General features: G+C 40.9%; 2 protein-coding genes across 8 annotated transcripts in view; one reads left to right on the forward strand and one right to left on the reverse strand.

The window, feature by feature from the left end:
* The first annotated feature begins 1,315 nt into the window (after positions 1-1,315).
* Positions 1,316-14,100, forward strand: LOC118404265 (pyrroline-5-carboxylate reductase 1, mitochondrial-like). Of its 4 annotated transcripts, XM_035803319.1 has the most exons (8): positions 1,316-1,477; positions 2,922-3,079; positions 3,886-3,950; positions 6,266-6,445; positions 7,773-7,985; positions 9,541-9,627; positions 11,662-11,754; positions 12,568-14,100. In XM_035803319.1, the coding sequence occupies exons 2-8, from the start codon at positions 2,977-2,979 to the stop codon at positions 12,754-12,756; spliced, it is 930 nt and encodes a 309-aa protein (XP_035659212.1). In that variant the 5' UTR covers positions 1,316-1,477; positions 2,922-2,976; the 3' UTR covers positions 12,757-14,100. The 4 variants fall into 4 exon arrangements, with proteins under 4 accessions (XP_035659212.1, XP_035659215.1, XP_035659211.1 ...); XM_035803322.1 differs by lacking the exon at positions 9,541-9,627 and having other exon boundaries at positions 1,317-1,477; XM_035803318.1 differs by lacking the exon at positions 1,316-1,477 and having other exon boundaries at positions 2,830-3,079.
* A 5,102-nt stretch (positions 14,101-19,202) lies between these two features.
* LOC118404260 (zinc transporter 2-like) overlaps positions 19,203-27,353 on the reverse strand; it is a 42,494-nt gene continuing 34,343 nt past the window's right edge. For 3 of the 4 annotated variants that reach the window (XM_035803313.1, XM_035803314.1, XM_035803311.1), the window contains exons 2-9: positions 25,093-25,162; positions 24,248-24,386; positions 23,673-23,819; positions 23,107-23,260; positions 21,436-22,165; positions 20,713-20,818; positions 20,070-20,204; positions 19,203-19,466 (exon numbers count right to left, since the gene is read on the reverse strand). In XM_035803313.1, the coding sequence (XP_035659206.1) occupies positions 19,321-19,466; positions 20,070-20,204; positions 20,713-20,818; positions 21,436-22,165; positions 23,107-23,260; positions 23,673-23,819; positions 24,248-24,386; positions 25,093-25,162 (1,627 nt within the window). In that variant the 3' untranslated portion in view covers positions 19,203-19,320. Of the gene's footprint in view, positions 19,467-20,069; positions 20,205-20,712; positions 20,819-21,435; positions 22,166-23,106; positions 23,261-23,672; positions 23,820-24,247; positions 24,387-25,092; positions 25,167-27,353 lie in introns of all 4 variants that reach the window. The other variant, XM_035803312.1, reaches the window with a different exon arrangement.

The following is a 27,353-nucleotide window of genomic DNA, read 5'->3' on the forward strand; positions in this document are numbered from 1 at the left end:
GTAACGTAAAGCGGGGTAGAGGCCACTAGAGGGACATACAGATCCATAATCTAGTTCAAGGGCACGAAAATACTTCCACGTTCGGGGTTTAAAAAAAATAGGTCAAACCAGCGCCGACTGGCGATTCAGTGCCAGAAAAGCATTTGGCCTGGCCTTTTCTTCAAATTCTTGGGATATACAAGGTGATCAAAACTATATTTTACCGTAGAATTGTATGCTGTAAAACAAAAAGGAGAATTTTCGCAGTTGCTTTGACATTATGTTCGTGGCTCTAGATCTTCCTAAGGCCGGTCGAAAAAAAAATTATGAAAGGAAAAGGTCACCGTGATTTTCCCACCAACCTCTGCTTGGAGAGTACGTCCGCCCTACCCTGTAACGTTAGCCCTACTTTCAACCATGAACTGAAAACCATCGCCGAACACTCAATTTTCTTTCTACCACGAGATTTAATTCCCTGTTCTACGTTTTGGTATTCTTATTCCAGCTGAATACAGACCATACATGATACAAGTCGATGACAATACAAACCCACTGTCTTGACTTACTTGACCCACTGTCAATCATAATTATTAATCAACCAATCAGAATGACGGCTTTGGATGGAGATACGGTCTCGGTGAAATGACTCGAATATAATCTGTCTACAGTTGACGCTGACGCCTTTCTTTTGCCTTGTCTGGGGGCCTGCCTGGGGGGTCCCCGTGACAACGCTTTAAATTTAAACTGGATTCAGAAGAACATCTTGTCTATGTAACGTTATTACGCTGAAATCAAGGAAAAATGTGGTCGCAGTGTTACGCAATATGTGAACAAGACGGCTTTCTCAACGAATTAAGTATCGGGAAGTCAAAAAATGGAAAAGAGCATACAGACCCTCCCGTGTCTATTGTTGTAGGCTTTTGTTGCAATATTCAACGAAACGTGATACAGGTGGTCTGCTTCCTTCTTTTCTCGTATAGTAATGACGTCATGGAAAAGTACAGCCTCCCCAGGCCCCACGTGTACACGTGATGACATCATCACGAACACGAACACGTGCACTTGACTTTGATTGGACAAATGCTTTAAGAATGTAGCAAGCCACCCATATCCCCCCTATACTCTTAACAAACTGCCTCGCCAAAGTCTACATTAATACAGGGATGTGTTGAATTTAATCAAATTGTATTTGATAAAAGATGTGAAAGATTTTCCAGACATGTGTGTTAATCCAAGGAGGTTGATCCTCGGTTGATCCTCCTTGGTTAATCTTAGCAGGTATTAGTGTTTCATTGTTCGCCGCCCAAAGTGACATTTGATACAGGTGTCTTTGCGACTTCCCTTGTGCCGTCATGGAAAAATACAGCCTGACCAATTTTTATGTGTTCACGTGATGACGTCGGACTTGCCCACATGTGCACTCGTCTGAAACAAAACGCTTTCTTTAGTCTTCGGGTGCGGACTTACCTCGTCTCTCGGCAGTCACTACTACTAAAAGGTAAAAATGTCCCCGTTTTTTCCTCTTTTCTAGTCCGTTTTGTGTCAAACAATTCTCCTTGGGGAGTCTGGGCGCAATCGGGACCCAAGGGGGGTCAAAAGCTAATATAAAGATTAAAGAGAACGATTTCTTGAACATACAGCACGTACGTCGCAGACATCTATGTTTTGTGTGGTGACTTTTCGCTCAAGTACCCAATGTAGAAATACTACTGTGAGCTGTCTTTGGCTGCTATTTATTTTTCCATTCGTTTCCGTAACGAATTTTGCCGCTGCCTGTACGAAAGTTCTGTTCTATTAGATATAAGTTGTACATTTAATACAGTATATAACGTTACTGTCCTAGCTAGTACTACTAACCTGGTCGCCGGTCTCGTAGCCCGGATGCCAGACTGTTTCCAGGGCCTTTGCAGCCCAACTCCTCGGCTCTAGGGCCAACGAGCCTCCTATAAAATCTATGTAGCAAGAGTCTCCTGAGATAGATCCTGATAAATATCATCAATGTCATATTGAGATCTGACCGGGGTCTGGTATCCCAAACCTGAAAAGCTCTTGGGGCACCCGACAACGGCTCACGGCCTTTTTCTTCTTTCGTTTGGGCTGCCCGCCCTCATCGTTTTGAGGATCGATGTTTTGTAGGAGCCTTTGTAGGAGCGTACACTCCGCTGCTCTTAAGACCAAGGAGGTTAAAGACCAAGTTTGTAAAGACTAAACGACAAGCGGTGGAGTCTCCACCAGGCCTTCGTACGGGGGTCGTAGATTTTTTTCTCCAGGGTATAATAAAAAAAGCCAGCGTAGAGACCAGGCCTATAAAGCTAGCGTTCTTCAACAGTAGGAAATAGTTCGTTTTTTTCTGTGACCGATTTTCGTTGACAAAAAATCTATCAAACGAATATTCAGTCAGACAGCTAGTGTCAATATTGCTTTGCATACATTTGATTTGGCGGTAAAATCTATAGTAACAATACTAACATCGCACCTATCATTTTCTATTTGCAAGGCAAGAATTTGTATTTTCCAAGGAATGCTATCGTTATTTGACTAATATAGCATTAGACATGATGGAATGGAAAATTTTATAGGTGCGGCAGACTTGACCGATATTGAATTAGCAATGAATGAATGTCCCGTTGAAAGAAAACCAATCACCAATGAGATTGCCTTTTACATCGATAGCTCTCAACTCCACCAATCAGATCCTCGCTTACACAGCCTTAGGTATATCACCTCATCCAGTTCACGAATCACCAGCAACCAATCACATCAAGTCTTAGAAACAGCGTGGCCAAGTTGCTTGGCAACAGCCAATCGGAGGGCTGGATACGTCAGCGATCACGCAGGCGCTGCATGTTGGGGGTCATGACCCTGCGGTCGTTGCGTCAGTAATTTTCCACACAAGGAATTTTTTATGTGCCAGTTTGTATAAAACCATTCATGCCTTTCAGCCAGCAACCAGTCCAACAACCAGCCGAAGAGAAACCAGACGCTAGTCCAACTTTGATGGGAGATTACACCGTCAAGAAAGATATTTCCGAGATGTCGCTAGCTTTCGTTGGAGCCGGGAAGATGGCCCAGGCCATGGCGAAGGGTTTCCTGGCGGCAGGTAAGGCCTTTCCCCCCGCCGACACGTGGCCCGAGCGCCGGTGATGCTTTGTACCGGTCCGGCTAGCGGGATCATTGATAAATGTGCCTTAAATTGTTTAAGTCGTATATTTCTCTTCGTATTTTGGTAGAAATAAGGTATTATTCGTTTTCTTTGTTTATTTTTCACCCGTCTGAAGTCTGGCGGATGGCGGTTTACACATAGACAGCTGATGCAATACCGGTTACGGGACAAACCGTTATATATACGACGTCGTTACCGTTCATCATGACGTGCACGCTGTGGCTTTTATATTTCTTACGGCAAAACAAAATGATGATTGATTGATTGATTGATAGCGCAAAATATCAATTTTCATCAAATTGCTGCTGCACTAGATAATCTTTTAACTGAGCTTAAATGAATGCACATTGACAAAAATGAATGGATTTACACTGGCTTTGAATTGAAGAAGGGAAAATTCCATAATATTTATAAGCCTTTTAATAGATTCGTATAGAAATTACATGAATACTTTTACATAATTTCTTTCCGTTAAGGTGTATTGAAAGTGAATTATTTGAAAGCAAGGCAATCTTTGGGGTGTCCAATTTTTAAGGAGAATTTTGCTGAAATTGAAAAAATATATATATATTATCGGCCACAGGAAGATATAGATTTCCACCTGATTGTTTCTTGTCTTGGAAGTTGAAGAAAAATAATAATTTGGAACTTGGAACAAAGAAAATCACACATGTTCATCCAACAGGGTAAAAGACGGTGAAATTCTAAGTTTTAACATATCTTTTTTCTGTTTTGTCCATCAGGAGTGGTAAAAGCAGATCACATCACAGCTACAGCGCCCTCATGTAGAAGTCAACCCACGCTAGAGGTAGGTCATTGTTGCAATAACAACCCTCGATTGATAATCTCTTCACTCTATTAAGATTTTGATTGTGTAAAGTGGCTACTTGAACTTGGAGGGGCAATGAGCACTTTTAATTTATGGTAGTCAGTGACTCACTGTAATACATGTACCTGTTTGATGATGTGTATTTTGGGTCGTTGAGGATCCATTTTATTGCTGTCTCTTGTTTTTATGCTGGAGATTTTCATATCAACTACAATTGTGCATATGGTTATAATAGGATCAATGTTTTCAGCTTGAATAGATTGTAAAAACCTCCCCTCCATTTTTGGATCAGTTCAAAAATGTGATGTACATGTACAGTACCTGTTGTTACCTGGATGATACCATTTCCACGCGGGGTGATTGGGATATTTTACATACTTTTTAAGTGTGACTTCATACATTCTAAAAGTTCCTTTATATTTTAAGTAGATGAGACTTTTCTCTTTTGTGCAGAAATTTACGATGCAGTAACAGTAGTATTGTCACGCACAGTACTACGAAAAAGCAATCCAAAAATTTCCAGCAGAATATCTGATTATAGATAAATCACTACTCGCAACTTTGCAAGCTAAGACAAATACAGGCTAAATTTATTTAGCTGAGTACAAAGTTTCGAGCCCTGGCCTAGCTATGTTTCTGACGCAATCATACAGGATACGTTTGGTTTAGGTCAGAGGTATGTTGCCATATGCAATAGTGTAATGTACACACAAATAACAGCGCTGTATATCCGGCTTAATGATTGGACAAAATGGGGGTGTCAAATCACAAAAGGCCCAAGCACGTAATGGTTTATTATAATTTTATATTTATATCAATGCCATCTTTTACAATAGAGATTTTAATTTTTCATTACACTGCAAGGTTTGATATGCCCAGTTGCCCTGCACAACCATACATTGTTTGGCACAAGTTAGTTTCAAACTCAAGTAACGCAGCATGCTAGCTTATTTCGGGGCATAGACTGCAAGTGTCATGCAAGCGTTGTGTGTACCAAGCCTCAAAATGAATGAATGCCAATTCAGGGCTCAATATAACTTATAATAAGAAGGGGATATTGAGCTATCATACTGATTATAGTGACTTTCAAATTGAAGATTGTTCCTTTTCTGTTTTCTTCCATGATTTCATCAAATTTGTCCTTAAGTATTATGAACATGGTCAATTGTTCTCTTATTAAAACCGTATAATAACACTTTAACAGTTATGTAGATCTTTGGACAACATCCTAAGTTTGATGTACTCATCCCTTAAATATGTGCCTTCAGTGGAAGCAATTTTAAGACTGGCGCATAGTGGAATTTTCCACTGGTACCTTTCAGGTGGTCCGTTCGCAGGTAGATCAAAGCAGGTGTGAGAGTCCTTGACCAGTTGACAGACATGTCTGCAAGCCATGCCACGAGGCAGTGTTCTCCATTGTCCTCTTGTCCATAGCAATTAAGCCAAAAGGTAGTTATACAGATAACGGCCATTTTTCTAATGCCTTGTTGAGCTAAGAGGATGAAAGATGCGCTGCAACTATAGTAGACATGGATACCAGTCTGTATTGTAGTATATACTGTATGCATATTATTATAATGTTCTGGGTATGGCTACTATAGAAAAGGGGATTATACACAGACAAAAGTAATTCTGAGCGCCAACAGTTACAAGTACAGCACTAATAAAATGAACATAGTTCCGAACTTTGATCTCAGACGACACAAAACCAAGAAAATTAGAAAGTCCTTGACTACACAAGTAGCTAAGCTACACTTAACCAAAGTAACTAGTGTAGTTTACGACCAAAACGAGGTTGGTTTAGTGAGACGAGTCTTAATTTTCAACGACAGAAAAGTGAGCATTGTCCGCAGACAAAGAGCTAAAGGTTTAAGTCAGATAAACACAGTTTTAAGGACATAGAACAAGTAGGTCATTTTATCATCTGAAATAACGGGTGTCCCAAATTGAGGTCATTAGACAGCTGGGGTAGCTGTCTATGGAGTGTACTACACTATTTCAAAAAGGCGGTGTCGGATTTCAATGCTGCAGTACAGGAAAATACTGCCAGGAGGCCCAACATGGCAATGTTTCCCTGTAGCTAGCCACACACTAAGATCACACAGTTCAATCAATAATGTATCTTGAGTTATACATGTAGTTGCAAATGCACAAACGCAACTAAAAAACAGTGCCTCCGTTGTAGGCAAGCCTCCTTCCCAGTAACAGTAACAGAGATTTATTGAAATGGGTCATTTTTGTGTGTGTAATGTTTTGACAAATTGTTTGAATAGAAATTATTTCCTTCATTCCAGGATATCGGTTGTCAATTCACACACAACAACAAGGAAGCAGTAGAGAATAGCGACATCATCTTCCTATCGGTGAAACCACACATTCTACCAGGGGTGCTACAAGAGATCGCTCCTGTGGTCACCAAGAGACACCTCATGGTTTCTGTTGCAGCAGGTGTCCCACTGCAGTTCCTAGAAGAGGTAAGAAAACACTGGTGTGAGGCCTAACAAACTTGATTTAATGGGAGATGATTTTGGCATGTTTTCGAGTTAAGATAATGTGATGGACTATGATACAGCTGGAGAAAGCTGTCGTGTTTGAATCAAGAACTTTTCTTGATAGCATTAGTAGCTTCTAGGGTTTGCAAGGGTGGTGTTTTGTACATGACTGAAGATAGTGTGTTCAAGAAGAAGTGCAAATTGACTTTAAGAAATATAGCAATTAGTGTCTACTTATTGCTTATCAATTTTGCTTTTTTTGTGCCAAAAAAATACTTTTATTGCCACCAGCCTTGTCAAAGAAAGGTGCTCAAAGCATGAAGCAGTTTGGAAACCACATTCAGCGATCCAAAACCCTCCCATAATTACAACATATTTCTAGCCTGGATACGGGCTACCATTGATGTAAATTACGTCATTAGGAAATGATGTCATGTGAACAGAAAGATTTCACCAATATCATCACTTAGTCTCGCCAGCGATTTTTTATGCATTCAGTTGATACACACAGATATTGACGTTGAGTGTTGAAGACTCGAATGCTGTTGCTTAGCAACAGATAATCGTACCCTGTTATTTTTACAAATTGGCTGCTATGTTTACTGTAACATGCGTGATGTTCAACAGTTGGATTATCAGAGACTTGGAGACCTGTAAGCTGTCATGATGCTAGTATATACATGTTGCAGTAAATGTTTGGTTGTGAAAATGAGGAAAATCTCAGAATGATGAAGAAAATGACATAAAAAAAAGACAGTAGTACTATAGTTACCGGAAAGGAAAAAAATCAACATACTGTGAAGTGTGAAATATTTACTTAGTGGTTTTATTCTAGTGGTTTACACCAAGCTTTCAATATCAACATGTGGTCAGTTCTACATACTGTATCATTCCAATTGTGGGCAACAAAAATCATGGTGGCACAACCTGGCTTTTGACTTAGGTTGCTGCCTATGCAACCTGGCTGAAAAAAGGATTTCGAGCTCAACTTTTACTGTGCAAACTTTACAATTACAGTCCAACCAACGTGTTTAGTATCCAGAAGGTCATTGAACAGCCATTTTCTTCCCGTTTTCCAGAAACTTCCCCATAGGTCTTCAACACTGAAAACCCTTTATTGTGCAAACTTTACCATCACAGTTCAACCAATGTGTGTAGTATCCTGGCAGGTCATTAAAACAACCCTTTTCTTCCCGTTTTCCAGAAACTTCCCCCTAAGTCTTCAACACTCAATACCTTTTGTTGTGCAAACTTTACCACAGTCTACCAGTCTCACCATTTAAACAACCGTTTTTTTCCCGTTTTCCAGAAACTTCCCCCGAAGAGCCGTGTGATGAGAGTAATGCCGAACACCCCCTGCGTGGTCCGACAGGGCGCGTCCGTCTACGTTCCCGGTAGCCACGTGGAGAAGGAAGACTCGGAGATCATCAAGTCGCTCCTCTCGAGTCTGGGGTACTGCAGCGAGAGTAACGAGGGGATGATATCCGCTGTTACCGGTCTGGCCGGCAGTGGGCCTGCGTATGTAAGTATACTGTAAATGCATTTAAGTTTGTAGGGAGTTGATTTCATGGTAGCGGGAAAAAGGGACTGTTTGCGGTGGTGTTAATTTCGTGGTAGCACCATGCACTGTGGTCTCTTACTGCCATGGATAAATGTTCGCGGTGGTTTTAAGTTCGCGGTGAAGTAGCCACTGCGAACATAAAACCATCGCGAACATTTCTGCATTTATAGTACCTGCTAAATCGCCGGGATTCATTGATTGCTGACTTCTGTGGCCGTGAAATTGATTGATTACTCTAAGTGAACTTGAAAACGTGAAAATTTTTGGGAATCATGAAAACGCAATATTCTCTCTCTCTCTCTCTCTCTCTCTCTCTCTCTCTCTCTGAGTCTCTTTCTTTCTTTCTCTCTTTCTTTCTCTCTCTGAGTCTCTCTTTCTTTCGACACAGCTATTGGTTTTGCCACCAAGGGGCACGTGGCTAGGGATGTGAGAAAGTGCAGTCAGCAAATTTTAAATATCCATCACCAGTGTTTTTTGATTACCCTTTCAGTTTGAGAAGACCAACGGCCTTCAGACCCTTTTCCGGCCTGTAATAAGAAAAAAATGCAATAAGAAAACCGTAACGTAAAAAAACTATATCCAGTTGTAAAATGCAACCAATGCGACAAAACAGACACCCTAGTTACCAAACAGCCAATTAGATTTAGCCTTGGCCCTTTAAAAAAAGTTAAACGTGTGTTTCTAAACCCATTCCCTACTTGTTCACTGTCTCTTTAACTGTGTTTATTTGATTCAACCTTTAGTCCATTGTTTTCTGACAATGCCCCCTTTTCTTTCCTTAAAAATTAATACTACAAATGTACACCCAACAAGGTCGTAACATCCTTGGTTTTTGTAGATGCCGAAGGACGTAAGGCAAACAATGCAACCGTTGTTCCACCGTTGTTTGTCTTACACAAACATCCTTACCTTATAAGTTGAATACTGTTCCATTTTTTTCTTCCCTTTCACTCTCTGCCACCCTTCAGTTTTCTGGATCAACTTAAATTTTAAAAGTAGTCACCCTGGGCTCTAGACTCTACATATAGTGTTCTAAACTACTTGTATCACTACAATTATCACTTTTCTTATCAATAAAGAATTTTAAGTTATCACTCTTCACATTTCATTTGCAAAAACAGCAGAATACTTATATTTGTCCATTCACGGGTGTTGAGTTTACTAAAAGTGGTCAGTTGCACAGCCATGGCAGAGGCGACGGCAGCAAATTTCTTTTGTGGGGGCAAAATATTGGTGATAGATTTGTGAGCATGTTGTCCGGTGTTCTGCCTGGCTATGCCGAGTGGAGTTCATGTCGTGACATCACAGACCGCCTACCGTGACGACGGACCCTTTCACTAATTCTCATAAGCCATGCCCCTTCTGTAGCATTCGTTGTATACTAATGTTGAAGATATAACTTACAAGTTACATCTATTGCTTGACCTAGAATTTCAAAAGACAGAAAGGTCATTCCTTTGACAGAACGTGACCTTGAAGCTGCCATATTTATTTATTTATCCCCGTTTTCGCACAGATGATACAGAAACGTGGGTTTTGCTCGGACACCTACAAAGATCCTGTATATGTGGCCATAGGTTTAGGTGGGATGGGGCAGGCATATGTAAGTACACTATGTGGGGTGGGGGTGGTAGCGTGGTGGTCTCAATTCACAATCACATACTTGGTCTTGGGTCAAAATGTCTGTGCTGGTTATGGAAAGGCTGTTCACCTGTGCGTTTTCAGATTAACAAGTCAATGTCTTAAAACTTGTCTCGTCTTAATGTCTTAACCTTCATGTAATGTCATGTGAACCATGCAATAAAGAGGGTTGGGTGACCCTAACTGAAGACATATAATTGTTTGTGGTGGTGACATTGAGAAAAAAACTTATCAAACTAGATCTGGAACTATATATAGGGAAGGAAATAAAGGTGGTGAGATGGAGGTGTGGTTAGGTTTGTTGGCCCAGAATCTGAAGGTTGTAAAAGAACCTACAACAGTGGACAGCTTAAAAAGGGAATAGCAGTGCTTATTTGTCGTGACTTACATATATCCATGAAATCTTTCCTAAAAAAATCTTTGTCCAATTTGTAGACATTTCATGTTAAAAAGAACAGGCAGGGTTTTAAAGCTTTTTTCAGTTTGGTAAATATCTGTTTAGTTCACCAGTTGTTAGTTTTTCTGCTTTGGCTGACCGACTGTGCCCTCATGGAACAAAATGTCCTAATCTTGAACCAGATCCACGGTGTGTAATGTATAGTACATACTTCCCGTGCCCATTTGACTCCCTTAGCCGGCTACACTCCTTGGCCAGCTTTGATACTATCTTATGGCACCGTAGGATCTGCTTTGAGATTAAAAATGTTCCACATAACTGCCCCAACCAGTTGTAACTGCCCACTGCCCTGCCCCCTTTATTGACCAATCAGCATCAGTGTCTCTCAAAAGGGCGGGAATGGGATATCCCCAAGAAAGAATGAGGTCACGCACAGGGCACAGTTCAAAAGTTTAACTCCTTGTACGAGGGTAAAAGGCAAGCAACAGCCTTTCTTTTTACTGAAAACTCGGATTTTGAGGGAAAATCACATGTAGATATGGTGTACATGTAGGTTATTTGGCTTGTATGTTTGAGCGCATGCTCTGCTTTGTAGTCATTGAAGTTGAAAGAAAGAAAACATTGTTATGTAATGGAGGTAACACAGACACATTGATTGTTTTCTGTCAGTTTCATGGTGTTTGATAAAACTAATTTACATCAGTCGCTCCGACGGTTACATGTAGGTTAATGGCTGTTACAAAGTGTATCTATTGTTTTTTTTGGACATGATGAAATGACCATAACATGGCAAAAAGGGACAGGCACCACACCCTATCTGGGTTATGGCTGGATCTCCCCTTTGGGCAGATGTTACCATACATCACAGAATAGAGGGGTGTCCTGAAGTGGAGAACAGGGATAAATATTGGTACAAACTGGTTCGGACTGGTTTGCCCCCCTCCCTTCTCAAAAGAAAGAAAACTTTGTAATCTTTCCCAATCAAGAAGGTATTCAACTGTAATGTTTCATTTGAATAAAGCTTATTCTCAAAACCAGTCGAAACGAACAACAGTTAAACTAAAGTCCTTAACATTAATTAAGTGCAAATCCGACCAGCTGTCGAATTTTGGTTTGCTGTTATACATTCATGTTCCATTTAGTGTCTTTTTTTTGTCACAAGCTGAAGACGCCCACAAAATTTGAGAAAGTTATGAAATCATGTAGAGCTTTCTAAATGACCAAAATTGTAAAGAAACACCTGCAGTCTGAAATCCTAAGATATGAATCATAAATATGAGAACCCAACCAAGAGAGAGAAATGAACAAAATTCTGCTGGATCAGCCCGTGTTTACACAATGACAATCTCTCGTTAATGTGGTGGCAACTCGCTAGGAGCGCGATTTTAGTCAGGCTACGTGATCAGTAGTCGCACACGCAACCTCTAACTTTCAGGGGCTGGTGTGCCCCCCTCCCCCTCGACAGGAACACAATTTCAGCCAGGCCACTGCATGACTGACATATGGTTGCAAGATTGCTTATGGCCACCACAAGTCAAACATGGTACATTAACAGTTACATAAGGCTGTATTTTAACCAGTATTTCTGTCTCATTTCAGGCCTTCACAGCCATCGATGCCTTAGCGGACGGAGGGGTGAAGATGGGGTTGCCACGGGAACTGTCCATCAAGCTGGCGGCCCAAACATTACTGGTATGTAGGAAGCCTCTACGAACACTGCTCACTTAGAGCTCAGAATGTCAGTGGCCATTTTTCACAGTATGGTAGGAAGCCTCTACGAACATGGAATATTGGTTGCCATTTTTCATAGGGAACATGTTGTAGTTGATTTCAATAGGATGCCATAACAGCACCACATGGAAAAGAATACATGAATGAGATGTACAAAAATGTTTTTTGTCTTCATTTGTGTTTTCAAACTTATAATGTTATCTGTTCTATATAAGCCAACCTCTCAGAAAAGTTTGATTGGAAAACTACAGTCCAGTCTAGAATTACTGGTATGTAGAAAGCCTCTACCAACACTGCTCACTTAGAACGTGGAATGTTGAGTACCATTTTTTATAGGGAACATGTTATAGTTAAGTTTTAGAGTAATTGGTTGAAAAAACATACTCTAATGTACTGTGGTATAAACTCTTTTTTTCTGTTGGAACAATGTTTCAGAATGTGTTTTGTCTTACATTTGTGTTTTCAAACTTTTAAGTGTTAACTCATCTGCATTATGATCCAGCCTTCCAGAAAAGTGCGATTGGGGAGTTATATTATAATCTAGAATTTGAGTTTGAGAAAAAGAGAAATTTTGACATTTTGACTCCTTTAAACCAACAACCCGCCACGGTATTCTCTGAAAATGATTTCTCTTGGATTCAGAGAAAACGCTAAATGCAAAATAGTACCACTATGAATTGTAAAAATTTCCCCTTAACCTCACAATAATGATAAGTATCATTGATAGTCATATGAACATATCAATTTTAAAAGTCTTTGTTCTTTTTCTTGCAGGGAGCATCCAAGATGGTGCTAGAAACAGGGAAACACCCCATGCAGTTGAAGGACGATGTCTGCTCCCCCGGCGGGACCACGATATACGCCATCCACAAGCTCGAGTCCGGCGGTTTCCGCAACTTGCTCATCGACGCGGTGGAAGGGGCGTGCCTTCGTGCAGAAGCCATCGCCAAGAAGGCAAAATAAGAAACCAAAACCCTTTGGTAACACAATAAGACAAATGAATATCTTCTCTGTTCTATGAATAGTTGAGTATGTCATTCTAGGGTTTGTCGCATAGTGTGTTCTAATATGTTACACCAAAGTAAGCTCACTAGAGAGTTAACTCTATATTCCAAGGTTCTGCAGTACCTGTGTTATGTGCACGGTGGCGCTTTTGCACAACAGCAGTAACCCTACATTCCAGAGTTGGTACATGTGACATGAGCACACTTGGTCAGACTGTTTTTGTAGAGTTTTCGTCTTACAGAATTTATAGTTAAAAAGATGTTTATATCTATATGTATAGCACTGTATGTTATATAAGGGTTTGTTTTGAAACAGGAAATTATCTGGTTAATGCGCTTAATTTCTCTGAGATGATTTAAGATCAAGTTCATTATCAAATTATGTGACGCTTTGCATCATAAATATCTGTTGATGAAGCCTAAAATATGGTATGTTTTCATACCACATTTGGCACATGCCACAAAAGTTTTAGTGGCAGACATACTGACAGGGATGTTAACTTGTCCCAATTCATTTCAACTACTTAACATATTCTGTGATGGAATTTTCGATACTTATCATATATGATTTGTGAAAAAAAAAATTAGATGTTCCTGCCAAAATTATCGATGGAAAATCTGTGACCAAAACATCCCTGTTGTTTTTTGTCATGAGTTTTTGTGGAACTTAGCTTGGTAAGGAATTATGAAGAAATTTTCTCGCCAGTCCACACATTTGTTGAAAAGGATTGGATGAGGTCTGTGGTGTTGGATGTTATAAGGATTTAAGAATGTATCTGTTTGATATGTTTAAGCAGAAAAGGGGAAGGTGTTAAGTTTGGGAGTTAAGTAGGGTAACCCTGTTCTTTGTCTGGAAAATTTGCGGAACTAGAAAGGAATAAGGCAGCATTCAGAAGTTTTAACTCAGAAAAGTGTCAAAATCTTTTGGGCTTTGAGTTGCGGTTTTCATTTACCAAAATAAACACGCTAAAGCAAGTAGCTGTATAACTTATGACCAACTGGACCTAAGACCAAAGAAACATTTGAAGATATTACGCTAAAAAAAAAGTAGTTAACTGAATTTTGTCTACATTTCTTTTTACATTTGCATTATACCAAAACTAGCAAAAGCCCATTGTCAAGATGCCTCTTAAGTACATTGTCCAAAAATAGAACCTGAACATAGTCAAAAGTTTTGTACCGCAATTTCACTGTTCTGACATTAGTGAATGTTGCCAAATCCAGACTTGACAACCCTACCTAATTTTACTATTTTAGACCATATTGTATTGTTTGGGGAAGGGACTTGTACATTTTTGAAAAACTTCTAGTTTCAGTTGTCAGAGTTTATCTCCTTGATTGGGTGGGGAGGGGGGCACTATCACTTGGCAAATAGAAGACGTTAAAACGATTAAAACTACTTCATGTAAGTTTTTTCTAATTTTTCCTAAGTCTAAATTGATGTATGTTTTGGTACAATGGGGGGAGGGACAAAAAAAGCTGCATATAGTACATTTGAGGGAAAATGTTTTGGGGCTTTTGTAGTTTATTTATTTATTTATTGTTGCGCTAGATTTGTCTGTAGTTATGTTGGGGAAGGGGGAGGGGGTGCAGGTCTACAGCCTAGTTATAGTAGCCAGCTTTACAAAAAGTCATCTCATACTGTACTACCATGTTTACCATGAGTGTATCCATGTTCCTTATTTGCATTGGTTGCAGTAGAAATCAGCTTCAATCAGATTTGTAATTTTTCAATGCTGCAATTTCATATCCTTGTTGCCATATTAAGTTGTTTTCGATTACTTTGCAATGCATGATAAGTTTGTAAAAACTTGGATGATACTAGTGTTTAAGCTTTAAGAAATTGTCTAGAACATTCTTCCACAGTTTGCAGTATGCAAGTACCATCAGAAAGGATATTTTGACTCTCTATAGTTCTTTGGAAATGATATTGGCAATTCAAGAGCACTTACTCAGACACCTAGGACCAAATGTCAGCAGGAAAACTCTAAACAGAAACTCGAGGGAAAAGATGATTGTAATGGTTTATGGTGAAAATGCTTATTATGTACATATTGTTTAGTGGGGAAAGTTAAGTTTGTTTAAATATTGTAATAATGTTAGGATAAGGATTTACATAGCACAAGGGGGAGGGATCAGTACTTCATGCAAGCCTGTACTTACAGAAATGTTTACCCAACAATTCATCGTAAATCAGTGCTTAAACCTCAAGATTTTGGTACTACACGTTTACTAAGATCAAGGTGAAGTTTGCATTTTGAGCAATGGATGAAAGCATCCTGTAGAATTTGTGTTTAATTTGCAATTGAACCACAATTCATATCTCAAGTAACATTACAAAAGTTTTCTATTCAAGAGATTGAAGAACGTTTGTATGTGAGGTACATTTGTACCAATATTTTTGTAGTTGGGTACTGATTGCACATAGTACTTTTTTTTATGAATTGATAAATGTTGGTACAAGTTTGAATGAATCATGTTGATGGTTAGTGGAAAGATTATTGAAGAGGATGTGAGATTGTGGAGACGTTATGGGGGAGAAAGTATTTGTTCGACTTAATGTTAAGTTCTTGGAAATTTTCTTCCAAGACATTCACAAAATAAATGGTCCACTTGACACTTGGAACCTGAATCTTGTGTTGATCGTGTTATTGTCAGACGAGATTTTCTAAGTTAACAGTACAAATGTATCTTTAACAAACATTAACATAAGGCCTTGGTAATCAGGCAAATAGAAGTGCACAACATCATCAAGCCTAATCTCCAAGCAGATCCACAGTGGCATAATGAAGTATCAAACCCACCGTAGGATCTGCATTCATTCGGCTTCACAAAAGGCTACAAACATCCAATTGTTGCCTAATCAAACTGTGCTTGCTGTGTATGTGTTAATTGCCCTCCTTCCTGTTTGGCGCAGATCTCCTACAGGGATGTGTGCGGGTCAATGAACTTGTCCCAATAAAGATGTAAATTGCTTGTAAAATCATTAGCACCTCAGATATTCGAGCTGTTGATATGGCACAGGGAGGGGCAGAGACACCTTTATTCAATAGAAATGCTCCTCCCAGTTCCAGTGAAGGCAGATCTCCGGTGCCAGTTTGACTCCCTTTGGCCCGCTTTACTCCTTGGCCAGCTTTGATACTATCTTATGACACCATAGGATCTGCTTGGAGATCACATCAAGCCGCACACACATCTTTAGAAATGACATAGCCGCATACGTCTATCACCTGTAACGAAAGAGCTTGAGGAATGAGTTTAGCAAGAAAAAGACTTGCCTTCTTATGAAATGCAAGTGGCCAGGCACGTTCAACAAATGAAACACACAAGATTATTACACCAAAAAGTAGTTACTCAAGCAACTGGATATGGTTTTGAAACGGTCAGACGTTTCGGATAGAATTCACTATCCTTCGTCAGTGACACAAGATTCTTATTTGTTTTCTCTCATACCGGTACCTTTGAATTTGGGGTCACATCTTCTTTTACGTATTCATTCTCAGATATCTTTTAGGCAGCTAAAACATGTTTGGATACGAGGCTAAAATACTAGTATACCGGTTCACGTGTAACGTTACATACTTAGTAGATTTTGTCAGCCATTGGGAATACTGAATAAAGGTAATGAAGCTAGGCTGTTTTTACAGCAATAATACTTTAGTACAATGTACTTCAAGGTTCTGTTGGACACCAAGCTACAATACTATCAACTGGTTCATGTGTCCATGGATTAGCAGCGACCTCTATCAGCCATGGGGAGTACTACAAGGAGATAATGTTGATGGGCTGTTCCGTGAACTTTAAAAAAATACTGAAAATCGTACAAAGCAGTCGCAAAATTAGCAAACATATGCCGTACTGCCAAAGCATATCGAAAACGGATACATAATTTTTGCCTGAAAAAGAATTTTTTTTCTTCTGCAGGGATGGTCAACATGACGATAAAGTACCAAAATGAGCAATTATGTTGTGTTGTAGCCTAATAATTGCACTGTACCCAGGACTGTAGTTGTAGAAATGAAACTTATTGGATAGTTGTAAAAGTGACACCAATATGGAAGCCATGAGTGTGGTTGCCAAGTTTGATGGTGATGCCAGTCTACCACACTAGTGTCACTTTTACCACACCAGTACATGTCTTGAATACAGGAATGATTGCCTTGTTGGCTCTGATACCATGTTTTGTCTCTTTAATTCTTGTTACAACATTCATCACAACATTATGGTGCCTATTTTTGAAATGTAGCCATCTTGTTGTTTTTTTCACCCATCTTTTTTTACGCCCTATCGCACTACTTTGCAGTCTGCAGAGGATGTCATCCATAAAATGTACTTGCTGTGGCCTTAGCCTTCATTAAATTTCAGAATAAAGGAAACCTTCTTTTGGCAAAGCATTCTTAGTTCCAAGTATACGTTCACATCAGTTCGGGGTTCCCAGAAGATATTGATAATCGAAGCACGGTGGCCTTAGTAAAACGTACAAGTCTGTACCAGTACTACTGCGCTCAATTTTTGGCAACGCCTCAGGGGCGTAGTATCAGAGTATCCGATTTGTTGTGCACGTACAGTCGTACATACATTCTAAAGTACATTCCATAGACAGCATTAAGTCGTTAAGATGTGGAAAGATCTGTATAATACTGAGTGTGTGCCATTGTGCATGTAGGGAATGCCAAGAAACGTTTTCTTGCTTATCCATGGAGAAATCAGATTTGCCCTGCCAAGTACGGTAGGATATGCGCTTACCCAATCGCAAAAATGGACTAAATCCCAAGCAGCACTTCCCATTTTGACATGTTCTGGACATGTCCATGATAATTAAAGCATAGATTCAAGATTGCAAATGGGTTGTTTGTGAAGAATTCAAAAACGTATAGGTTAGGACCAGTTTGAGAATTTTATTATTCTTATCTTTTAAACAACAAGAACGACCCCCTCCTCCATTCAACACACTGCAATGTATACGTAGCCATTGTGCGTTTTCAAAATGAAAGAAATCATCGGGCAAATGTCAAGAAATAGACTTTATTACGACTTCAAACAATAGCATTACAAAGTATACCTACAGCGAAGAATATTGCTTTCGAGTTGAAATTCACAACAACAAAAAACATAAATATCAAGCCTAAAAAAACACATCTAAAACAAATGCAAACATTCTCACGTCACCATCGATGGAAGGAAGCGTTATTGATTTATATTTATCATTTGGCACTAAAGATTGAAATTCCATTTTTTCAGCACATCCGGCCTGATATATATACACAAAATTATAACAATCTCATACACACGTCTTTGGCTTGAAAACAGCACATATCACGATCTCTTAAGCATGATTTGAGAACAGTGACTAACTAGGGATGGTATTGAAAGTGTCCATCTCTACATGATTGAGAAGTTTATTGTATAACTGTACATCGTCGTAAGATCTGCTTTTCCTATGGCCTTAAAAATCCCCTATAGTAATTATATGCGCTTAGTCGCCTTCGAATTCCACTATAGTTTCAACGTCTTTAACTTAACTATACCAACTGTGCATGTATATATTTGTTATTTAACATTTTTAATCAATACAAAATCTTCAAACTGGACAAGGATATATCACTTGGCTGTGTAAGTAGAACTCATCCTCCCACTTGACTTACACTTATTTTTGTGCCCATAAACATCTGTACTTTTTTAAGAGTTAATCAGTAGATGTCTCTTGTTCAGCAATGTATGTCATTGTAATTAAAAATGTCTAAAATATATACTCTGCTCTAGGTTCCCAATATAATACAGCCCACGTGTCAGATCACGCACACACAAAAATCCGTTTCAGAAGAGTACTGGAGAGCTCATAACAATCCACCTAAAACATCAGGTCGGTTTTTAAGCTTAAAAAGAAACGAAACAATTAAAATGTAAATATTTTGTCATCCCTAGAATTGTTTGAACCTACGCTCTTTCTAGTCTTATTATCAGTTTGAGTCAATATTTGTTATGCTGGAATAGATTGGCATTATCATTTTTCCACTATTTACACGTTTCAAGTTCGATGACATCGCTGTTACCTTTAATCATAGACCCATTCTTGACTTAATTGTCCATGAATCACAGTGACTGCTGTTGGTATGAGACACTTCGATGTCTAAAATAAAAAAAAATCAACCCAAGCCAATTGTATTGACCGATTTTTCAGTCACTCTATCAAATTTGGTCCATCTATTCAACACACACAAGCGCACACACACACATTTTTCAAATCAGTCTTTAACGCCCTCCGGTTATTGTAGGGAGTTAGGAGTTTATGTATTTTTCAATCCTAGAGTGATATAATTGCTATACATGTACCTAGTATATGCTCTCCAAACAGATGTGTGGATTCAACGCGTTATGTATATCTCTTTAAGTGAGTTGTGGTCAGTCTTGTAGAAAATGACTGCTTCACTTGAAAACCCCCAACAAAAAACGCGAACCTATTTTGACAAGTAAAAAGTTGAAACCACACGTCTGCTTGGAGATTGAACCCGCGCATGCGCTCTCAGTCGGAGGGGTCCCGACAGTGAGAACAGTCGCGCATTTCCTCCTGGAACAGCTCGATCTGAATCGTCGAGGAGTGCACGACGAATCTGCTGCGCACCAAACGGGAGGCTATGTCCAGCACCTCTTGGGGGTCCGCGTCGACGTCTGGATGAGATATATCGTAATAATAGAAGTTGGTAATTTTCAAGCAGATATCATAGTAGGAAATGAAAAAAACTCAACATTTTCCCGGTGAAATTTTGCTGTTTTCCTCTCAGTGATATAGGAAACGCTAATTCACAAAAATACATATCTTGTACCTTAACGCTTTTTTGGAAAATGGTTAAGAATAGCCTGATTAAATCTGGCTTATAGCAGCCCGACAAACATCCGCCGGCCCCATACCGGGGAGGGGCCAGTTACAGCCCTGGACAGCGGAGTTTGTGTTACACAGACTAGGTTAAGAAAAGTGGAATTCTAACTGAAGGTGGTGAAGTTTACCGAACGTACGCGTGTTGCGAAGAGGCCGTCTTTTTACTCGGGTAATGTTGCTTGAAAAAAAAAAGTATTTTGAATTCTTAAGATTGAATTTGATTTGTGGATTCAATCGCTATCCTTTGATTTTGGTTTTTGGTTTAATTCGGATCTCCATTAGTGACTAGACTGGTATATCACTATTCCTCCAGGTGAAGGATAAAATCACCGTGTGGCTGATACTAGACGGAGCGGCACTGCACCATTGGCGTTGCCAAAACCTAGCGCACTTACCGACGGCGATGTGGACGGCCAGCGCGTTCTTGCCGACCGTCAGAGACCAGATGTGCAGCCCGTGGACGGCGTGTACTCCCGGGATCGCCTTCAGACTCTCCTTCACGGAGTTAAAATCCAACCCACGAGGGGTGCCTGCAAACAGACAAAAGATAGCAAGTAGAAGTGGGTACGATTTCAGTACAAAATTTACGTTACTCGTACAAAACCGTTTTTTCCTGTTGAATCGGTCCAGAAAAACCGGACCAAAAAAATTAGTGGACCGTGTTTTGGACCGATTCGAAAATTGATACATTATACCGGCAGGTGTTCATGTGTTTGGGGGCTTACCGGCCCAAGAAAATAACAGAGTTGTTTTGAGTATCGCTCTTTCACAAGTTTTCAAATACAGGTCTAGGTTTATGTCCAGATCTGGACCTGGACTGGATATATATAAATACGTATACCTGAATTTTCTGTACCGGTACATGATTGTATTGAATCACTCGTGGATGAAACAACATGAGCTTCAACACGGTCTTAGAAAATGAAGTTTTAAAAACAACTCGCAAAAATGCCAAAGTTTTAGCAAGGATTCACTAAAATGCAAATAGGGACACCAAGATGGCGCCGGACACAACTATGACGTCACGTCATGACGTACCTTCCATGAGCACGTTGACGGTGTCCCGCAGGATGCTGAGGGTGGTGATCAGCACCAGCACAGAGAACATGAAGGTGCAGATGGGGTCTGCTATGGCCCAGTCAGGCTAGGGAGTATAAACATGGTAAATTGGCAATTCTCAAACTTACAATTTGGTAATAATGTGTTCGAACAACAGACTTTAAAAAATATTCAGAGGTGTAGACAAGTAAGGAATTGCACTGATTTATACCTGTCTGAACTAGCGAAAGGCATGCCAAGCTTGAGCCCTCCTTCTATTTTTTTTAAACCCCTGTTATGAACTTTATTAAGAGTAGCAGGAAACCAGCATTGAAGCTCGTGTGAATCAAACATAGATCTAGCAAATCTAAGACAAAGTAAACTCCCTTCTAGCTTTCAGAGCTTTTAGTACAGAGGTTTAACATAGACATCAATTAGTGCTGCCAACTATTCACGAACCCACAGCACAAAACCGCAAGGCTTAAAGGTCCTGTGTCTCTAGTCTCAAAGCAGACCCAACGGTGCCTTAGAGATAGTATCAAAGCTGGCAAAGGAGTATAGCCGGCCAAAGGGAGATAGCCGGCTAAGGGAGTCAAACGGGCACCTGGTGCCGCTATACTAAGTCCCTGGCCAGCTTTGATACTATTTCTAAGGCACCGTAGGGTCTGCTTGGAGACTACTGTGTCTCTTGGTTAACCCCACGGTTACACCGTAATCACTTACCCTGAAGTAAATGATGATAGCGGCGACCAGCACCCCCAGGCTCTGTACGAAATCCCCGACCACGTGGATGAACGCCGCCCGGACGTTCACGTTTTCTTTCCGGTTCTGCTCGCCTCCGTCCTCCCCCTTCTCCAGTAACTCCGCCTGCGGATCTCCCATCTGGTAACCCTGACTCTCGATATCAGTCCTCACGATTCCTTCCTCACACGACCTAATGCCGCCGTAATTATGAGGAATGCCGTTACTTTGGCAGCTTTTTGTCAACTTCTGACTCTCGTCGCATTGCTCGTTAGTACATGGACCGTCCGGTGTGTGACCTTTCCCAGATTGGTCCTGACCTTCGTGACCTGTTGGCATTTGACCCCCATTGCTCTGACCGTGACCTGTTGACACTTGACCCCCATTGATGTGACCGTGACCTGTTGACACTTGACCCCCATTGATGTGACCGTGACCTGTTGACATTTGGCCCCCATTGCTCTGACCGTGACCTGTTGACACTTGACCCCCATGGCTGTGACCGTGACCTGTTGGTATTTGACCCCCATTGCTGTGACTGTGATCCGTTGACATTTGACCTCCGTGGCTGTGTCCGTGACCTGTTGACGTTTGACCTCCGTGGCTGTGCCCGTGACCTTTGTCCCCGTGACCTTTACCCCCGTGGCTGTGTCCATGTCCGCTGAACCCGTGACTGTGACCGTGACCCCACTGATGGAGGATGAAACCCATTCTGTAGTGGACGAACAAAATGCTATTTAGCATCAACAACCTTAATATCAATATATTTTCAGATGCGTGCAGTAATATTATATGTACTCTAAAAAGCTATAACAAAAGTATTTTTGTGATCAGTTTCTTGACTCCCGTAAAGCATACAAAGTCAATCGGCATCGTTCATATTTCGTGGTGCGAAAAGCTTCATGGAGGTAGTGATTCAGGCCAAAGGGTGATCGGAAGTCTAAACCGAGACGGGTGTTGCTACAGGCTCCCCTCGTCTTTGACTTCTGACGAACGACTATCTTTTGCAAAACTTTTGGCAAACATGATTTGTTCACCATTCTATAGATATGATAAAATTTAAACTACGTGTAGTGTATCCTTACGCCGATGAAGATTAAACATCCAGGTAATAAGATACGCCAAATAGCAATTACTCAAGCAACAGGAAATGGCTTTGGAAACGGAGTCAGAGCATTTCAGGCAGAATCCACTACCTTTTGTCTACTGTCACTAACAAAAGCCGTATCCAGTTGCTTGAGTAACTGCTATGGCGTACGTGTACCTTTAGGCCTTCTCTATAATATCGTTGAAGAGGTTCATCAGTCACGTATGCAAACAGTTACAACAATTTTCATCAATCAATGACTGTTTTTTGTAAAGGAACAGTACATACCTCCCAAATTTTCGATGTCTACCAGTACATCATCGTCAGGGGAATGACCTAGTCTCATTCTCGCGAGAGAACACGAGAGAACACTTCTCTATAATAATCTTCAAGCAGATTCCCGGTGGCATAAGCTGGCAAAGGAGGTCATCCACCTCCCGGTGCCCGTATGACTCACTTAGGCCGGCTATACTCATTGGCCAGCTTTGACACTGTCTTATGACACCGGAGGATCTGCTTGGAGATTACTCTAGTCTAGAAGAGCAATAATTTTTGGAAGCTCTTACACCAAATTGACAGCCACCCCACAGGAAGCTGTGATGAGCATGATCTTGGCGTCGATGTCCATGTCTCTGTGGATGACCCTCATCACGGCGTTATACACCAGGATCCCGGTCACCACCCAGATCAACAACACGGACACCAGGGCACCCATCACCTCTGCAGCAGGCAAACATAAACATAAACAATAGAATATATGTGTATCAACAAGAACTGACGTCAACAATAGCGTAACATCATTTCCGCAACAGGTAAACAACACACTGGCCAAAGTGATCTTGGACTTTATGTCAAGGGATCAAAGAAGCCTTTACAGCCATCCATAAACATAAACGGTGGGCGCCATAGCTTTCCTGCAACTTATGATCCACTGCTCTCCGAGTCACGTGTGCTATTTACATAGCGTGACATCACAGCAGCAGTGGATTGTTCATTCCTTACCAAGTAGTAAGTCCATTTTTTTGTGTTGGAAATTACAGTTCAACTTTTTCCAGGAGTATTCAAATGAGGATTCGGTATATGATCAGCAATGATATTACGATTTCCAAGCAGATGTGACGTGTGAACTTACCTGCTCGGTAGTAGCCGAAGTTCATACTCTTGGTGGCGGGCCTTGTCGCGACCCAGATGGCGAACAGACTGATCATGAAGCTGGCGAAGTCCGTCATCATGTGGGCGGCGTCTGTCATGATGGCCAGGCTCCCGGCAAGGTAGCCGCCTGTCAATCACACATGCAAATTAGTGATGTCACTACATGGACGACTTTTGTCACAGTGGTCAGATCGCTGTCAATCACACATGCAAATTAATGACGTCACCACATGGACGAATTTATCACAGTAGCCATGATGGAGATAAGACAAAGGACACACACATACATCACGTGAATTTTTGTGATACCACGTGCCCATAACGTTATCGACAATCTCGGCCACCAAGATGACGCAGAGGTTGCACATATATATCACGTGACGTATTGTGATATCACGTGACTATCACGTGACTTGCCGACCACCTCGGCCACTATGAAGATGAGGCACAGGATGCAATCGTGAGATGACGTGAAATCACGTGACTTAGCGATCACCAGAATACACATATATCACGTGATCTACTGTGATTTCACGTGACTATCACGTGACTTACCGATGACCTCGGCCACCATGAAGATGAGGCAGAGGATGCTGGCCATGATGAGTTTCTTCCTGGCCGTGGGATCCACGGGTCGGCTCTCCCCCGTGTCATGGCAGTGCGACCGGTAGTTCCTACCCAGCAAGTAATGTTCCTGCGAAATGTGTTGGCAATCATCAATATGATATCTTAAACGTCTTTCTTGTGGGTTATGATTAGTTAGAACTGTTTTTGTCAATTATAGGTGGTTAATACCCAGCAAGTACTGTTCCTGGTAAACACGTTGATAGACATCACTTTTAATCGTCAAATGTCAATCTTATGGGTTACTTAGAACTGTTTTCATCAAGTATAAACGTGGAAAGGGTCAGTATTTATGTAGATCCTGGGTACTGTTCATGGGAAATACGTTAACAGGCATCACTATGAAACGTTAAACGTCATTTTTGTGGGCTAGTTAGAACTGTTATCATCAATTATACAAATAAAACGGGCCGGTATTTATGTAGTTCCTACCCAGAAAGTACTGTTCCTTGGAAATGTGTTAGTAGGCGTCATTATGAGATCTTAAATGTCTTTCTTGTAGGTTAGTTAGAACTTTTTTCTTTAATTACACAAATCGAAAGGGCTTGTATCAAAATGGCAATTGTTTGATATTCACTCCTTTAGAATCAGGAAAAAAAGCCTTGATTTATGATAAATGCCGAAATTGTCCTTCGGAGTAAACAACAATAGAATTCGTTCCTAACAGGGCCATTATCCACATTGAGGGACATGGAGTTTCATTCAAGATGCCCGCTAGTTGCCATTCTCTCCACATACCCTCCCCGCATGTATAATGGTCCGTCCCTGATACGTACCTCGTCATCATCATTAGTGGACGTGTCCGTGATGAACGGCGTGCATCCACCTGGTCTTACGTCACCGCCCCTGTAACACAAGAAACATAGTCTCAGTACACCTCCTATACTACTCATTAAGGATTGGCCGCTAGAGATGGTGTAGCCTCCTTCGCAGACTTTGGGAGCGGCGTTCGCTATTCACGGCTTTCAACATGGGCTGATAATGATACGATTTTTAAGACTTTATATCCGTACACAAAAATAAAGCGCTTACCAACAAGCTTTGTCATACTCCCGTACGTAAAAGACCTCTCAGAGGCCCTCAGGAGAATCTTTGACACGCACGGAGTCAAAACGTGCTTCAAATCCACAAAGACCCTGAGACAGTATTTGGTTGCACCTAAGGATAAAACTCCAAAGGCTGATAAGTGTGGTGTCATTTACCACATTCCTTGCCAAGGCCAAAACATCCGTGGCCCTTGTCAGGAGTCCTACGTAGGTGAAACTAGCCGCGCTCTCAGAACCAGGTTTCTAGAGCATAGACGGCCCAGCTCAGTCAAAACATCGGAGGTGGCACAACACATCCACATAGAATCTCCGGGACACTCTGTGGATTTCGAAAAGGTGGAGATACTTGATTCCGAACAGGATTACTTTCTCAGGGGAGTGAAAGAGGCCATTTACATCAGAGCCCATCAACCTTCCCTCAACCGAGACGGGGGCCGATACCGACTGTCAAGCACCTTTGACCCTTTACTGACGTCACACTTCCGTTCCGGAAGTGCGACTTAGGTCTTGGGTCATTACAACTTGAGAAGGATCAGAGGACTGATCGAAAGCTTGTTGGTAAGCGCTTTATTTTCCTGTCCGCATATAAAGTCTTAAAAATCGTATCATTATGTTAACTACCGTCACAGATGAACTTACATTCAAACATGGGCTGATGTTAGCCTCCATAGCAGGCTCTCTGGGCCCTTTTCGTCTTTGTTGTCATACTTTTGCTACCTACTTGGGGAAGGTTAGAATTACATCAAAAAGGGGATCATGACGATGAAAAGTACAAACCTGCACACCCCTCTGGAATGCGATAAATGGAACATTCTTATACAGTATATAAACCTCAGTACGGAAGCCATGGGAATGTAACATTTGGGTGGCACTTCGGGGGTCAATAAATGCTACTAGTTCTAATATAGTACAAGTGGTTTTACAATACTCGGATATTTTATCATGGGAGAGAACAACTTTACGTTGAAGTGGTAGCACACCTCGTGCGTAGAGGTCCTGTAACAGCGGGGTTCAAGGACTGCTAAACTGAAGACGCCAAACGGCTTAGGCCTTTTGGCCGAACGGTTTGCACGTCTGGGTTTGTGCGATTGGCTGCCCGGGTTTGGACGAATCCCGGAGCGAGCTTGGAGTAAAAACTGTTCTACTCGCCTCTAGTGTTTCAGTCCTTCCCGGTGTGAATAGATCAAATAAATATTCAGATATATCCAGCTTGTCTCTTCAGTACGAGCTGAGGTGCTACACCATAGGGCGGTTTACCGGGTATGCAATACAAAGACCTCAATGAAAAGTGGCCTGCAGGCCGATTTGAGCTTTCATGAATAAATAAAGGTTCAAACAAACAAACAAACAAACAAAAGATGACACCCCACCGGGGGCCAATGACTGAGTTGTGCACACGACTGTGTAACAACAGTTTGAGTCTATATGCCATAGTTCGCTGAAATCCATGCATAGACTTCAATGACCATGACAATTCTAAAGGTGGGGTCGCGACAAAGCTTTTTGTTTCCCCACGAATTGGCGTTTAGAAAACAAAAACCGTAATGGCTGATTGCGTAACGACAATTTTGTTGACAAGTAGTTGTCTCTTCTTGCCTACCGAATCCGCTAATCTGAAAAATAACATATATATATATATATATATATATAAAGCTCTCCGTTTTAAGCATTAGAAGCCATCGCGTACAAATATTCATTTTTAAGTAGTTTCTATCAAAATAGAAATAGATATTTTGGTCTTTTTAACGAATGGGTAACAATGCTCTCATCTGAAAATTGCTATGTTAGGACAGAATGTGCCTGAATAGGGATACGATATTCAATCTCCTGTGTAGATGATACGAATCTAAGGCCAGGTTTAGTCCAAATTTATCTTTTATACCATCCCCTTATAAAAACACTGAAATCATCTCTGGCAACTCGAAGCAAGCACTTTTAAGTAGCCATTTTTTGGTCAGTATAAATCAAAAACACTGCGCCTATTTCTAAGC

This window comes from Branchiostoma floridae, chromosome 17 (genome assembly GCF_000003815.2).
Source record: "Branchiostoma floridae strain S238N-H82 chromosome 17, Bfl_VNyyK, whole genome shotgun sequence".
Taxonomy (NCBI): Eukaryota; Metazoa; Chordata; class Leptocardii; order Amphioxiformes; family Branchiostomatidae; genus Branchiostoma; species Branchiostoma floridae.

Excerpts from the sequence above, each read along its gene's own strand:
- LOC118404265 (XM_035803318.1), top strand. The coding sequence starts at position 2,911 with ATGCCTTTCAGCCAGCAACCAGTCCAACAACCAGCCGAAGAGAAACCA. Across the intron at positions 7,986-9,540 it reads CCGGCAGTGGGCCTGCGTAT|ATGATACAGAAACGTGGGTT; the intron begins GTAAGTATACTG and ends GTTTTCGCACAG. Across the intron at positions 9,628-11,661 it reads GTGGGATGGGGCAGGCATAT|GCCTTCACAGCCATCGATGC; the intron begins GTAAGTACACTA and ends GTCTCATTTCAG.